The sequence below is a fragment of the Meles meles genome, chromosome 11 (assembly GCF_922984935.1).
Source record: "Meles meles chromosome 11, mMelMel3.1 paternal haplotype, whole genome shotgun sequence".
In the NCBI taxonomy this organism is placed as follows: Eukaryota; Metazoa; Chordata; class Mammalia; order Carnivora; family Mustelidae; genus Meles; species Meles meles.
The window spans coordinates 54,431,461-54,448,812 of record NC_060076.1 but is presented as its reverse complement, the minus strand read 5'-3'; the positions used below and the strand labels follow the sequence as shown (position 1 = coordinate 54,448,812).

Genomic DNA, 17,352 nt, shown 5'->3' with positions numbered 1-17,352 from the left:
AAACATTGCTTCACTCTGTGTAAGAGATTACAATTCTTGATGACAAGTGCCCCGGTTGGTCTCCCCACACTGTATGGTTGTTTTAAAACCCTGACTGGAATGAATGATTAAACATTTGTGTAATAGGCACTACAGGTTACTTGTCCAGTAGCCTCTTTCTGCTTCTTCACCAGTAGCAGAATCCTACTTTTATTTGGAATGGCAATATGACCATTAAAAAATACTCGGGTTCCCAGACTCCACTGCATCTGAGAGGTAATATGTTCTTGGAAGATTTAAGTGGAACCTGTTGTATCAGATTTCTGTGAAAAACTATTAAAGAGAGAAAATTAATTGACATAACTGTTTCATTGTCCCTCTCTTTTGTCCTTCCTGGAATGCAGACCTAAAGTCTAGAGGTGTATGTACTAGCTTGTGACCACTGACAGAGCAGAAAGAACTCCTGACATCATGGATCTGGAATGCCTACCTCTGGGCAACTATCACATGAGGAAAATAAATATTGAATTTTTAAATCACTGGAACTGGGTTTCCTTTACATGTGGCTGAACATCCACCCTAATTAATACACCCAGGCTTAAACCAATCTCCTACTCTCCTGGGATTAGGCAAGAGAATTTATCATTTCATTTTTGATTTCAGAAATTCTAATCACAAAGGATAATAAATAAGAACCCCCTTTCTGCTTTATAGTTGTGAATATACCAAGAGGATAACTGAATTAAGTCCTCCAAGCTCATTATAAGGAATGGACTACACTATCATATGATATGATGATATGAATATTATTTTTATTAGGGCTTACTGCCTTGCTAACTACACTCCTTATAACATAATTAACATAATGCTATTAACATAATAACATAATAATTACCAAGTATTAAAAAAACTAAGCTTCTCTGTTTTTCAATACACTTTTCTGAATCAGAGAAATGAGAGGGAAATATTTTGTCTTCCAATGGGGGTAAGATCATAAGTTAAAGAATATATTTAGAAGGAGTACTACCTGGCATCTGAGATTTAAATATAAGCCAAGTACAGGAGGCTATTCATAAATGGTCATCCAGGGGTACCTGGGTGGCTCAGTCCATTCTAACTCTTGATTTCGGCTCAGGTCATGATCTCAGGGTTGTGATACTGATCAAGCTCCACATCAGGTTATGTGCTGGACATGAAGTCTGCTTAAGATTCTCTCTCTCCCTCTCCCTCTGCTCCTCCCTCTTCAATAAATAAATAAGTAAATAATGGTCATCCATTGATGTGAACACCCTAATGCAAAAGCTAATGGTTTCAAGATCTCCAGATTTTCTGGATATGACAATTTATTTAAAAATGAGGTCTAAGGGGCACCTGTGTGGCTTAGTCACTTAAACATCTGACTTCAGCTCAGGTCACGATCTCAGGGTCCTGGGATTGAGCCCAGAGTCGGGTTCCCTGCTCAGCAGGGAGTCTGTCCCTCTCCCCCAGCTCATGCTCTCTCTGTCTCTCTCTTAAATAAATAATTAAAATCTTTAAAAAAATAAAAATAGAAAAATAGAAATGAGGTCTAAGACAGAAGGTTTCTTTGAACAAATTATAGCTGAAAACTTCCCTTATCTGGGGAAGGAAACAGACATCCAAATCCAGGAGGCACAGAGAACTCCCATCAAAATCAACAAAAGCAAGCCAACACCAAGACTTACTGCAGTAAAATTTGCAAAATACAGAGATAAGGAAAGAATTCTGGAAGCAGGAAGGGGAAAAAAATTCCCCAACCTACAAAGGAAGACAAATCAGGTTCACATCAGATCTCTCCACAGAAACCTGGGAGGCCAGAAGAAAGTGGCATGATATATTGAACGGGTGAAATGGGAAAAATATGCAATCAAGAATACTTTATCCAGCAAGGCTGTCATTGAGAATAGAAGGAGAGATAGAGAGTTTCCCAGACAAACAAAAACTAATGTAGTTCATGACCACTAAACTGCAAGAAATTCTAAAGGAGACACTTTGAGTAGGAAAGAAAGACCAAAAGCAACAAAGACTAGAAAGGAATAGAGAAAATCGCTAGAAACACGAACTTTACAGGTAATACAATTGATTTGTAATAAGATTCAAATATGAATAAATTCATATCTCTGAATGTAAATAGAATAAATGCTCCAATCAAAAGACATAGGATATCAGAATGTACTAAAAAAAAAGATCCACGTATACTGCCTACAAGAAACTAATTTTAGACCTAAAGACATCTGCAGATTGAAAGTGAGGGCTTGGAGAACCACCTGTTACACTAATGGATGTCAAAAGAAAGCCATAGTAGCCACACTTAAATCAGACAAACTATAATTTAACCAAAGACTGTAAAAAGAGATGAAGAAGGGCACTATATCACGAGTAAGAGCTCTATCCAAGAAGAAGATCTAATAATTGTAAATACTTACACCCACAACTTGGTAGCACCCAAATATAAAATCAATTAATAACAAACATAAAGAAACTCATTGATAATAATACAATAATAGCAGGGGACTTTTAACACCCTACTAACAGCAATGGACAGATCATCTAAGCAGAAAATCGACAAGAAAATAATGACTTTGAATGACACATTCTTTTTAAGTACACAGAATACACATTCTTTTCAAGTGCACAAGGAACATTCTCCAGAATAGACCACATATTCAGTCACAAATCAGCCCTCAACAATTACAAAAAGACTGAGATCATACCATGTATATTTTCCGATGACAAGGCTATGAAATTTAAAGTCAACCACAAGAAAAAACTTGGAAAAACCACAAATACATGGGGGCTAAAGAACATACTACTAAAGAATGAATGGGTAACAAGGAAATTGAAGAAGAAATAAAGAAATATATGGAAGCAAATGAAAATGAAAACGTGACAGTCCAAAACTTTTGGGATGCAGCAAAAGTGGTCAAAAGAGGGAAGTATATAGCAATAATTGAGGCTTACCTCAAGAAGCAAGAAAGTCTCAAATACATAACCTAAAGGAGCTAGAAAAGGAACAGCAACTAAAGCCAACAGAAGAAGAGAAATAAATGATATAGAAACAAACAAACCAGCTACAACAACAACAACACAGTAAAACAGATCAATGAAACTAGGAGATGGTTCTTTGAAATAATTAATAAAATTGATAAACACCTAGCCAGACTTATCAAAAAAGAAAGGAGAAAGGACACAAGTAAATAAAATCACAAATTAGGGGTACCTGGGTGGCTCAGTCAGTTAAGCTCTGCCTTGGGCTCAAGTCAGGATCCAGGAGTCTTGGGATTGAGCCCCATGTCAGACTCCATGCACAGTGAGGAGTCTGCTTCTCCCTTTCCCTCTGCCCCTCTCCCAGCTCATTCTCTCTTTCTGTCAAATAAATAAATAATATTTTGTTTTAAAAAATCACAAATTAAAGAGGAGATGTTACAACCAACACCATAGAAACACAAGTAATCATAAGAGAATATTATGAAAAATTATATGCCAAAAACTGAGTAATCTGGAAGAAATGAATTCCTAGAAATATTCCTACAAACTGCCAAAACAGAAACAGAAAGATAAAGAAAATTTGAACAGACTCATTCACTTATGAATAAATAATCAAAAATCTCCCAACAAACAAAAGTCTAGGGACAGATGGCTTCCCAGGGGAATTCTACCAGCCTTTTAAAGAAGAGTTAATACCTATTCTTCTCAAACTGTTTAAAAAAATAGAAATGGAAGGAAAACTTCCAAACTCCTTCTACAAGGCTAGCATTACCTTGATTCCAAAACCAGACAAAGACCCCACTGAAAAAGAGAATTCCAGGCCAATAGTCCTAATAAAAATGGATTTAAAAACTCTCAACAAGATACTAGCTAATTGGATCCAACAGTACACTAAAAGAATTATTCACCATGATTAAGTAGGATTTATTCATGGGCTGCAAGGGTGGTTCAACATTTGCAAATCAATCAATGTGATACACCACATTAATAAAAGAAAGGGTAAGAACCATATGATCCCCTCAATAGATGCAGAAAAAGCCTTTGACAAAATACAGCATCCATTCTTGATTAAAATCTTCAACAAAGTAGGGATAGAGGGAATATACCTCAACATAATAAAGATCATATATGAAAAACTCTGAGCTAATATCATCCTCAATGAGGAAAAACTGAGAGTGGACAAGGATGTCCACTCTCACCACTATTATTTAATACAGTACTAGAAGTCTTAGCCTCAGCAATCAGACAACAAAAGGAAATAAAATGCTTCCAAATCAGCAAGGAAGAAGTCAAACATTTAGAGATGACATGATACTCCATGTAGAAAGCCTGAAAGATTCCACCAAAAAATTTCTAGTACTGATAAATGAATTCAACAAAGTAGCAAAATACAAAGTCAATATACAGAAATCTGTTGCATTTCTATATGACAATAATGAAGTACCAGAAAGAGAAATCAAGGAATCAATCCCATTTACAATTGCAACAAAAACCATAAGATACCTAAGAATAAACCTAATGAAAGAGGTAAGAGATCTATACTCTGAAAACTATAGAACACTGATGAAAGAAACTGAACACAAAGAAATGGAAAAGCATTCCATGCTCGTGGATTAGAAGAACAAATGTTGTTAAAATGTCTATGCTATCCAGAGCAATCAACATATTTAATGCAATCCCCATCAAAATACCACCAGCATTTTTCACAGAACTAGAACAAACAAACCTAAAATTTGTATGGAATCACAAAAGACCCAAAATAGCCAAAGCAATCTTGAAAAGGAAAAGCAAATCTGGAGGCATCACAATTCCAGACTTCAAGCTCTATTACAAAGCTGTAATTATCAAGACAGTATGGTACTGGCACAAAAAGAAACATAGATCAATGGAACAGAATAGAGAAGCCAGAAATAGACTCTCAACCCTATGGTCAACTAATCTTCAGCAAAGCAGGAAAGAATGTCCAGCGGAAAAAAAGACAGTGTCTTCAACAAACGGTTGCTGGACAGCAACATGAGAAAGAATGAAACTGGGGTGAGAGGTTGGGGGAACAGGTGGTGGGTGATGGGGAGGGCACGTTTTGCATGGAGCACTGGGTGTTGTGCAAAAAGAATGAATACTGTTACGCTGAAAAAATAAATAAAAAGGGAAAAAAAAAATTAAAAAAAAAATAAAAAATAAATAAAATGTCAAAAAAAAAAAAAAAGAATGAAACTGGATCGCTTTCTTATACCATACACCAAAATGAATTCAAAATGGATGAAATACCTAAATGTGAGACAGGAAATAGTCAAAATCCTAGAAGAGAACAGAGGCAGCAACCTCTTCAACTTTGGCCACAGCAACTTCTTAGTAGATGCGTCACCACAGGCAAGGGAAACAAAAGGAAAAATGAACTACTGAGACTTCATCCAGATAAAAAGCTTCTGTATAGAGAAGGAAATAATCAACAAAACTAAAAGGCAACCTACAGAATGGGAGAAATATTTGTAAATGATATATCAGATAAGGGATTAGTATCCAATATCTATAAAGAACTTAGCAAACTTGACACCCAAGAAGAAAATATTCCACATAAGAAATAGGCAGAAGACATGAGCAGACATTTTTTCCAAAGACATACAGATGGCCAACAGACATGAAAAGATACTCAACATCACTCATCACCAGGGAAATGCAAATCGAAACCCCTGTGAGATATCACCTCACACCTGTCATAATGGCTAAAATTAACAACACAGGAAACAAGAAATGTTGGCAAGGATACAGAGGAAGGGGTACTCTCTTACACTACTGGTGGGAATGCAAACTGGGGCAGCCCCATTGGAAAACAACATGGAGGTTCCTCAAAAAGTTAAAAATAGAACTGTCCCATAACCCGGCAATTGCACTACTAGGTATTTACCCAGTGGATACAAAAGTACTGATTTGAAAGGATACATGCACCCCAATGTTTACGGCAGCATTATCAACAATAGCCAAATTGTGGAAAGAGCACAAATGTCCATCAACTGATGAATGGATAAAGAAGTTGTGGTATATACATATATATAATAAAATAATACTCAGCCATCGATAAAAGATGAGATCTTGCCATTTGCAATGATATGGATGGAGCTAGAGGGCATTATGTTAAGCAAAATAAGTCATTCAGAGAAAGACAAGTATCATATGATTTCACGGATGTGTGGAATTTAAGAAACAAAACAGATGAACAGAGGAGAAGAGGGGGAAAAAGGAGAGAGGTAAGCAAGCAATAAGAAAGAGACTGTTAACTATAGAGAACAAACAGGATTAACAGAGGGGAGGTGGGTGGAGGATGGGCTAAATGGCTGATGGGTATTAATGAAGGCACTTGTTGTGATGAGCACTGGGTGTTATATGTAGTGAGGAATCATTAAATTCTACTTCTGAAACTAGTATTACATTATATGTTAATCAACTAGAATTTAAATAAAAACTTGGGGAAAAAAGAGAGAAAGAAATATGGCCCAAGAGATGCTATGTACATCCTGTCAAATATGATCTGCCTTTGGAGAAAATACTGCTCAGATTCTCTTCTAGGTCAAAGAGACTGATGTTTCACCTCTTAGTGTAAGCCGTCCATGCTGCAGGCCGCCCACGGTGACCAGCCGGACAGCATGGATGTCATCGTTGTCAACAATCTGAAACTGCTCCCAAGTGATGGCCCGAGACTGGCCCTCTAGAAGACTCAGACCTATAAGAAAAAACAGACAAGTGTCCTGGAAAGTTCTATGACATGCCAATGTGTCTAATTTAAGACAAGATTAATGAATTTTCAGTCACGAAACTAGCTGAAACTTGTATCTCTGAAAGCTTTACAAGAAATTGGAATTTAGCTTTTATTTTTAGTAATATTTCTTTTTTTAAAGATTTATTTATTTATTTGAGAGAGAGAGAGTGAGTGTGCAGAGGGGAAGGGCAGAGGAAGAGGAAGCAGGAATCTCAAGCAGACTCCATGCTCTGTGTGGAGTCCCATGTGGGGCTTGATCTCATGACCCTGAGATTATAACCTGAGCTGAAACCAGGAGTCAGATGCTTAACCAACTGTACCACCCAGGCACCCCATATTTTTAGTAATATTTCTACTCTTTAAAAAGATTTTATTATTTGACAGAGAGAGAGAGAGAGCACAAAGAAGGGGAGTGGGAGAGGGAGAAACAGGTTCCCCACCCAGCAGGTTCCCCACCTCGACCTGAGGCCCTGGGACCATGACCTGAGATGAAGGCAGACAGCTAACCAACTGAACCCTCCAGGTACCCCATAATATTTCTTCTTTTAATACTATTAACCCCAAACTTGCAACTTGTTCCTTATATATCAATTAGAGACATGGTGGTCCAGAAAATAAATACTAAAGGAAAGAATAGATGTTATGTTCATAGTGGTCTCTAGTTCAAAAATGTCTACAAGGAATTTTTCAAAGATTAATCCAGATATTTTAAGCAAGCAAAAGAATCAGAAGAGCTTTTCCATATAAGTTATGAGTTCAAGAGTAGTCCATAGGACAGAGAATGTAAAGTGGGTAACCACGCAAATACAGAGCTATTACACTAGCAAAATGTTTAACGGTATTAGATATGAAGAGTCCGACATTCTGCAATGACGGCTGAATTTTATTCTGGACTCTAACAAAGAAGGGACTTTTATAACTAAAGGAAATGAAATAAAATCTTCTCCTTGGACCCAGCATGCTGGAGGAAATCTGGGGAGAGGGTAAGTGCTGCTAAGAACAGCCAGAATACAGATCCTGGATGGAACACTCCAGTGAAAAATAGGGAGCTGAGCATCACTGCCAATGCCATTATCCAGGAAATCCAGGAACTGACCTATTACAAAGAATACAAAAAGAGAGCAAAGCAGGCACCTAGGTGGCTCAGTCGGTTAAGTGTCTGTCTTTGGCTCAGGTCACGATCCCAAGGTCCTGGGCTGGAGAACCACATCAGGCTCCCTACTCAGTGGGGAGTCTGCTTCTCCCTTTACCCCTCCCCTCTGCTCATGCTCTAAATAAATAAATAAATAAAATATCATTAAAAAAATGATTGTCTCTCTCCCTCTGCCCCTCCCCATGGCTTACATGTGCTCTCTTTCTCTCTCACAATAAATAAATAAAATATTTTTTTAAATTAAAATTAGTGGTGCCTGGGTGGCTCAATGGTTTAAGCCTCTGCCTTCAGCTCAGGTCATGATCTCAGGGTCCTGGGATTGAGCCCCGTGTCAGGCTCTCTGCTCAGCGGGGAGCCTGCTTCCTCCTCTCTCTCTGCCTGCCTCTCTGCCTACTTGTGATCTCTGTCTCTCAAATAAATAAATAAAATCTTTTAAAAAATTTAAAATTAAAAAAATAAAAGGAAGCAATGCTTTTTAAGGACACAAATTGATAAGACTTAAAAGTAGTGTACTGGTGGGCCTGATGACACTCCCTTTCAAACATGGCCAGCTTCTCCCCATCCCCCCTGGCCAGCTGTGACCATGCATGTGTTTTCTCAAAGCAACAGCTCCTTTGGGGTCCCCACAATCGTAAAGTCCTGGCTGCCACCAACTGCCTCATCTTCTGATGTGGCTGGTTACCTCAGCTGTCCTCTTGGTCAAGGGCCAGGTTGTGGCATGACCCACCCTTGTGACCACAGCCAGGTCCTACCTACACCGGGGGACCCAGGGAGTTTCTGTGGCAGCAGCAAAGAGGGGCCAGGTAGCTCATCATGGACCTGTGGGGAGTTGACTTCCAGTGGGGCAAACTGACCACAGTGAGACAGGAGATGGGAAGGAGTTAAGAGAGAGACTATTCACCCTTTCCCCAGCCCAACTCTGACCCTTCCCACAGACAGTGGCTCCGTCTCCTCCTGGAGACACCAGCATGAGGGAGCAGTCAACTTCACTTTCTCACCAACTTAGTCATGTCAACTTTTTATTTGTTCCTCACAACCTCCATTTCCCCTCATTCTTGTTTGGGTATAGGGTTAGTATATGACCTGCCTCAAGGGCTGTTGGCTGGGGAACCTGGGGTAAACCATACAGTCTGGAGAGAGAGAGAGAAAGATGGGAGGAAGGAAGAAAGGAAAGAAAGAAGGGAGGAAAGAAGGGAGGGAGACCAAACACATATGAAGAATCTCTGTGAGGGGTGCCTGAGTGGCCCCGTCAGTTAACTGTCCAACTCTTGGTCTTTGCTCAGTTCTTGACCTCAGGGTCGTGAGTTCAAGACCCATGCTAGGCTCCATGCTGGGTGTGGAGCCTATTTAAAAAAAAAGAAAAAAAGAAAAAGAATCTCTGTGATTGATAATAAGGGTTTTGAAGCCATGAGTGTATGGGACAGCATAATCCAAGGCATCATAGGACACAGCAGAAGAAGAAGCAAGACTTGAAGTATAGACAGCAAAATGGTTCTGTCTTCATGGTGGAGTAATAAATGATTTTGTTCATTCACTACCATTTCAATAATTTATTCATTACTATCCATTCATTATTAGTATCGTTATTATTATCCATCCATTCATCCAATTTATTGCTTAATGTACTTGCCAAGTTTTCAGTGATGAACAAAATATAACTAAAAATTGATTTAAAAAAAAAATTGTCATGTCCCAAGTAGTCAAAACCAGATTTGGAACACTCTTAACAAGCTTGGGTTTCACAGATCACACAGACTATTAAGTCTCTATCTGAAGCAATAATTTGTTTAATATATGATTATTACTAAACTTCGGGTTATCAATTCCTTTTTTTCTTTCATTATCCCTCTAACAGGTAGAGTGGGACACAGAAACACAAGACTGCTCAACCAATGTTCTCATGACTAAAACTCACATACATGCAAACATGTGTGTGTGTATATCCACATGCAAGGGGGCGCACACACACACACACACACACACACACACACACACACACAGCAACAAGTTTAAGCCACCACGTGGGGATTTAAATCAGACAGAGATGCTTTCCCTTAACAGAACCTATGGCCACTACTTACAATTGTATTTTAAATGCTGTCAATGAGATCAATGGGAAAGGAGAAAAATCCTCATTTACATTCCACATTTACATCTGATCTAAATATATACATTGCATTAAAGACCACTCAGAAGTGACCTTCTTTTAAAATAAAGCACTTTAAGCTCTTTATTCCTGCATTGTGGCTTCCTTGCCTATCTTAAAAACGGGACAATGAATTAGTCTACCGCTTCCTTCCCTCCTTCTGAACAGCAGTTGGACACCTTTTCGCTCTCTGTCCAACTATAGCTCAATCTCCCAAGTAGTCACTTACTGCCTCATTCAGTTGAAAAGTGCCCCCCTGGCTTATTTCTTCCAGAGGAGAAACTTGGCGTCCCCACACAGGAATCCTGGATTTAAATTTCTCACCCTGCTAGTAGGAAAAACAAAACAAAACCAACTATCTGATTGCCTTCACTGAGCTGGGTTTCAGCTGCCTCTTGTGCGAAATGGGAAGAAAACGACATTTCCAGACCCATATACTTTTCCATCTTCCCTTTAGGACTCTGTGGCTTGTCACCCTCCACGGAGCTTCACCTGTGTTCCAGGACACCCGCGGGGCATTGGTATCCGCTGTTCTGATGGAGATGTGGACTGTAATCGGTGCACTCCTCTCGAAGAAGAAATCATAAACCTCCACCTCCAGCTGCAAACAAACAGTTGCCTATGGATCACACATTAACAGTTTAGAGCATTTTTCCTGGGGCAGACACCACAGTGGGAGGCAAAAGGTTAGGTTTCTGCTGAAGCCACAGCTCATTTTTTTAAAGATTGGTTTATTTATTTAAAAAAAAAGAAAGAAAGATTGGTTTATTTATTTTAGAGACATGGAGAGAGAGAGCGCGCGCATGAGCGAGCACAGGGGGAGGGGCAGAGGGAGAGAAGCACACTCTTCGCTGAGTGTGGAGCCCGACATGGGGCTCAGACTCAGGACCCTGAGATCATGACCTGCACGGAAGTCAAGAGTCAGACGCTTAACCGATTGAACCACCCAGGTGCCCAGGTTGTCATTTTCGACAACTGGATCTCATGTTTTCAGGCTCTAAATTTTGTTCATTAGTTAGCAGTACTGTTAAATTTTCCTCTCCATAAAAGAAGCTTTTAGCTTCAAATAGGTGAATACCCTGAAGAAGGGTCCCTGTAATTGCTCAGTTGCTCGGGGCACTCGATCCTCTCTCAAAGGTACAAGGACCAGAGCAGTGAATCTTAACTGCGGGAGGCTTTATTCCCCCAGGGGACATTTGGGATGTCTGAAGACATTTTTGGTCTCACAAATAGGTATGCATGGTGGGTGGTCCTAGCGACCACTAAATAGTAGACAGAGGTCAGGGATGCTCCAGCAGCTCCCACGCACAGGACAGCCTGCACAATAAAGAATCAGCCAGCGCAAAATGCCACTGGTGCTGCTTTTAAGAGCTCCTGCCCTAGAGGCATCTATCTTTCCAAACATATTTTTAAATATCCAGATTTTATTTGCTTCCATGAAATCCACAGCTAATACATGGGGCTATATGAGAAGGTTTTTCATAAAGATTTTATTTCTTGGGGCGCCTGGGTGGCTCAGTGGGTTAAGCCTCTGCCTTCGGCTCAGGTCATGATCTCAGGGTCCTGGGATCGAGCCCCACATCGGACTCTGCTCAGCGGGGAGCCTGCTTCCCCTTCTCTCTCTGCCTACTTGCGATCTCTCTCTCTCTGAAAAAATCTTTTTTTAAAAGATTTTATTTCTTTATTTGAGAGACAGAGAGAAGGAGAGGACCCCTGCTGAGCGGGGATTCCCAATACAGGGCTTCATCCCAGGACCCTGGGATCATGACCTGAGCCAAAGGTAGACTCTTTCGTAACCAACTGAGCCGCCCGGATGCCCCATTAAGTTTTGAACCTTCTTATGTATTATGCACATATTGTACCAGATGCTGACAGGGAAGGATGGCATATAAGACAGAAATGCAAGGCACATGCCTACTTTTGAAGAATGTCCATTTGACACTGAATCACCATTTGGTCCACCAGAGAGGATAAATTCTCAAACGGCAGATACCAGCAGATACTACCCCACCAAAGAAACAGGTTCAAGGGGGCCAAAGTAATAGACTAAAAATGGAACCACACCCAGGTGGGGATGTCTTTTGGAGGTAGAATGTCAGGTTGAGCCGTCTGAAATTGTATGTCACGTTCTCACTAAGAAACACTGTCCTCAAACCAACAGGGTACCTGGTAAAACGAATTTGAATTTGCATGGCCGAAAGAATGGACCGCCTTAACTTTACAGTCCAGGGAATGCTTGGCTAGCTTCAGGAGCATGGGTCATTGCGCTGGCCTCGGGAGTCCTACCTCAGTGGCTGAAGGAGCCCAGGGCTTCCAGCCCATGGAATCTGCAAAGCGCCTAATAACTGAGAAAACGGAGAGTCACCTTCTAACAGCAATGACAAAATCACACATTTGGCTAGATTCTGCTTTAGGATCACATTATGCCATGCCAGAAAAGACACACAGAAAGCAACCAGAGGAGCTGTGCTTTATTTAGGAGTTCGAGGTAAAACTGGGCGCCTAATGAGTAATGACCTGGTAATACGAAAGGAATGGGAGGCAAGAGGAAAAAAGAAAAAAACGGCTGCCACTTACTATGATGAAGTGAAGAAAAGCAAAGCAAAGGGCAAAAACATGGCACTTACACTCAAGCCTTTTGTCCTCCCTGGAGGCTAAATGCTGATAATGCCTAAATTAGACGGAGGGCAATTTGGAAGGGCAGGCACACTCATTTTCCTTAAGAAACCTGAAGTCAGGTCTGTGTCAACCTGCTCATGTGAACGTTCCATCCTGTTTGAATCAACTTGCTGATAGGTCTGCAGGTTTGTGGAGGCTTATTATGTGCAAGACTGTCACCAGCTGTTCTCAACTCCCGTCCAAAACAAAATTAGAGGGAAGAGGCTAGAAGAGCAGCAGAAGGTACTGAGATTAGACAGGAAGGGGACTCTTCTAACAGGAAAGTGTTCGATAGAGAAATTAGTCATCTAATGAGATTATGGAATCTCCTATCCTGAGTCAGGGTTATTCATTAAAATTAAGGAACCCGGGGTGTCTGGGTGGCTCAGTAGTTAAGTGTCTGCCTTTGGCTCAGGTCATGATCCCAGGGTCCTGGGATGGAGCCCCTGCATCAGGCTCCCTTCTCAGCAGGAAACCTGCTTCTCCCTCTCCCACTCCCCCTGCTTATGTTCCCTCTCTCACTGGCTCTCTCTCTGTCAAGTAAATAAATAAAAACCTTTAAAAAAAATAAAAATAGAAGTAAGGATCCCAGTAAAACACTTCTACAAACAAGAAAGAATAATAGAATTTATTAATGAGGGGTGCATGAGTGGCACAGTGGCTTGAGAGTCTGACTCTTGATTTCAGCTCAAGTGATAATCTCAGGATCATGGCATCAAGCCCCATGTGGGGCTCCACACTCAGCGTGAGGTCTACTTGAGATTCTCTCTCCCTCTCCCGGACCCTCCCACTTGTGCTTATTCTCTCTCTCTCTCAAATGAATAAATAAATCTCTAAAATAAAAAGAATTTGTTAATGAAAGGATTGTAGACAAAGTCATCTCTAACTCCCATGGTCTATGGCATGCAGAAAGGCCATCAAGGACACCAGAGTTCTCAAACCAGTGACCTCTGGGCCAAATGTGGCCCTCAGAAATATTTCGTAGCTGCCACTATATGTTTCAGAATTTTTAATATGTATCCTGTATTTAAAAATTGAAACATTTTTACAAAATAAAAGAAAAATTTACAGATCTCCAACTCCTCTGAAGAACAAGAGCTAAGGCTACCCTGGGTGTGGCCTGATTTGTCTGTATTCACAGGAGGCAGCAATCACTGGCGCGGGGGCAGCTGCCTCCCCTCAGTCACCGCCCCCCTCCCCTGCCCACCCAGTCTCTTCATTTGCATCACATGCCCAGCGCCTCTAGGCATCTGAGTCTGCCTCCAGGTTTACAGTGACTGATTCTCTTCTGAGGCACTGAGGGTACAAACTCACCTGAAGGCGATGGGAAGTGCCTGCATCTTCACTGACTGTGGCTACCAGACAGGTTAGACGCTTCATCTCCCTTTCTTCTTACCTCATAATGTCTCCGCACAGAATGGCTGCTGTTCGGCGGCTGATAGGCTATCTGCAGGTCACTTAGATCCTTCCAGGTGAACGAGGAGACCGGTCTGGTGTGATCCCACAGATGCGTCACAAAGCCGTCCAGCGGAGCTTTGGTGATATTAAACACCAGCAAGGGCTTAGGGGTCTCGTCCTCTTCACAGTCCAGAACGGATGGAGTCAGGGAGGTCAGGATGAACTGATCCACTTCCAGAGTAAACATGGCCATGAATGCGGCCCTTGGAATCTGATTAGGAAAGCCAGCTCTGATATAGACGGGCAACCACGCACTCTCTGACTTTTGAAGGGGAAAGAAAATACGAAGGGGAAATAATATGAATGAAGCGATCGCATACATGGCTGATAGTTTGGAGACAGGGTGTCCAGCAGTGGCCTGAAACCTGGCTGCACATTAGAATCAGTGGACAGCTGGGTTTTTAAAAATTTTATTTATTTATTTGACAGAGAGAGAGAACACAAGCAGGGGGAGTAGGAGTTGGAGAAGCAGGTTCCCCACTGAGTAGAGATCCTGATGTGGGGCTAGATCCCAGGACCCTGGGATCATGGCCTGAGCTAAAGGCAGACACTTATCATCCAATCCATCCAAGCGCCCGAATCATTGGAGAGTTTTAAACACAAACTGATGCCCAAGCTCCATCCCTTGTGGGTTCTAATTTAATTGTTCCCAAAAAGGGAACAGAAAACTGGTATTTTTAAAACTCTCTGGTGGACTCCAGTACGTAGCCAGGACAGAAAGGGGACATTCATTTTGGCGTCAGAAGGAACTGTTCTTTTGAGTCTACTTCCAGCGCTTAGGATTTGTGTGATTTTAAACACGCTGTTTAACTCCTAAGCCTTTTCCCCTCTTTGTAAAATGCAAATAGTGGAACCCCATGTATTAAGTGAGGATTAAATGAGATAGCCAAAGTAAAGCACTTAGCTGTGTCTGGCGTGACCTACCTACCTCCTCTGGTCACCCTGACCACTTCCTGCCATGTGGTTTTAAAGAGGACAAAGGCAGGATGAAGGAAAATGTCTCTGTAACTCAGTACCCATGCAACTGAAGGGAGGTGGCTCAGCTGTCTGGTTGAGACCCTGAGTTCCCAGGTGACAAGAAGGTAATTAAAACTGAAAGTTACCAATCAGGCTAGAAATGCACCCTCAAATGAGAGAGCTATGAGCAAGCAGCCCCCATAATGGGGATTGCCAGAGAAACCAGGAAATTGCATCTTGGGATCAGACTTTATGAGGAAGAGTCCTCAAAGTAGGAGATGCTGGTTATCATGGGATTTGGTTATCATGGGATTTGCGTTGTTAAGAATGACCCTTAATGATAAGAGTCACATTCAGTATGCAGAACACTGGATATTGGACTAGAAGTTGTAATCTGTATGAAACGAAATGTTAAGAACGGAATTCTTTTTAGCTCAGTCTTAACTGAGGTTCCAATGAGAAAGATACCAGATTTCAAAGTGAATGTGACACGGATACTATAGGCACATTTACAAAGTAAATTGTCTGGAACTGGTCTAGAATCCTTTCAACCACTACAAGAATAGAAAAGGGTTGAGAGGGGTAAGAGAAAGATTTATTTGTAGAGAAGAGTGCTTTTCTGTGCTGAGTCACTCCCTCAACCCCCAACCCCACCCAACCCCGTGCAGAGGAAAGGTGGACAATGCTACATTTGTCTTGAGTGTCAGGAGAGAAGTTTCCTGGAGGCCAGCCTTAAAGGTATCTTTTACATGTGAGATAGCAAGGAAGAATGCTGGGTTCATACAGGAGGAAGCAAGGGGGCCAGACCTAGAATACCGGTGTCTCTTCTGGGATCTGTCTAGTCCTTGTTTGTAGCAGGGATAAACATATGGGGGCTACCACATATGGGCTGAAGGGGACAGAGTGTTGGTCTGGGGTCATACTGGACTTTGACCTTTTGGGTGCAACTATGAGAAGCCAAAGAATGGCAGAAGCAGGAAGCTGAGGGTAGAAATCATCCTAGGAGCTATGGGAGGAATTGCAAATGAATACTCAGGCTAGAAATGACTCCACTGGAGTTCCACCTGAAGAAGATCTCAAGGATGGGAGATCCCCAGAGAAACCACAAAATTGCCCTGGAGACAAAGCATAAGCTAGAAACACTTGCCAGAGTTATGGAGCATGAAGTTATATTCAAGGAAGACCTCTCTCGCCAATGCTTCCCACAAACCAAGCCCTCTAAGACCAGAAGTTCCAAGACTAGCCAGCAAACTCAAAAGAGAAGAATGCAACAGAGAAAGAGAAAAGAAGCCAATCAACCCCTCTTTCCTTCCACTGTATGTTTAATGAAGACAAATTAAAGATATGCTGAGATATCTCAGGGTTTAGAGTATTTAGTCTTCACATGCCATTAAAAAAATTTTTTAAAGGGGTGCCTGGGTGGCTCAGTCAGTTAAGCATCTGACTCTTGATCTCAGCTCAAGTCTTGATCTCAAGGCTGTGAGTTCAAGCCCTGCACTGGGCTCCACACTGGACATGGAAACTACTTTAAAAATATATACATTTAAAAAATCATAATGCTGAAATTCAAGAATGGGAAAATCATAGTATAAAAGGACTAGTGCTGAACAGTAAGACTATTTAAACCTAGGATTAAGCCTAGTTAAATGTGTTATCTTAAACATGCTAACAAAATAGATATAAATGTCAAAAGAGCTTACTTGAAATTAGAGATAAATGATTTAAGAAGTAACAGGTATAACAACTGAATCCTAAAACTGAAATTATAGGTTGTAATAAACAAAGCCTGGAAGATGGGCAATCCCCAGGAGAAAGGATAAACAGGATCAATCCTTATCATATATAGGAAAGACCTAATGAAACTCATTTCATTTTTTGTCTTAAATATTAAAAATATAAATTAAAGAATGTTTTAAAGTTTGGAATTAAATTCCAGTAAAACATAAAATGAGATAAAGGACTTTCAAATAAGTGAAGAAACAGGCATAGAAAATATAATCTCTATTGCAAGACAATTTTTTTTAATTAGCTAGAAAGCATAAAACAAAATACATATCCATTACAAAACCATACCTTATATTCCCCTGTTTAAGACAAGTATTCTAAAATTAAATATCTAATTACATATGCCTTATAGGGGAGACATTTAAAATAAAATTACATACAAATATTAAAATGAAAAGGAAGATCGAAAGTTATCATGTAAAGGAAAAAGCAGAAGTGATCATATTACTTTCAAAG

General features: G+C 40.7%; 1 protein-coding gene across 1 annotated transcript in view; it reads right to left on the bottom strand.

Annotated features, from left to right (window-relative positions):
• Positions 1-17,352, bottom strand: part of FREM1 (FRAS1 related extracellular matrix 1) — a 144,684-nt gene that overhangs the window by 107,689 nt on the left and 19,643 nt on the right. The window contains exons 5-7 of the mRNA XM_046021702.1: positions 14,093-14,416; positions 10,531-10,639; positions 6,572-6,703 (exon numbers count right to left, since the gene is read on the bottom strand). Coding sequence (XP_045877658.1) covers positions 6,572-6,703; positions 10,531-10,639; positions 14,093-14,416 — 565 coding nt within the window. The remainder of the gene's footprint in view (positions 1-6,571; positions 6,704-10,530; positions 10,640-14,092; positions 14,417-17,352) is intronic.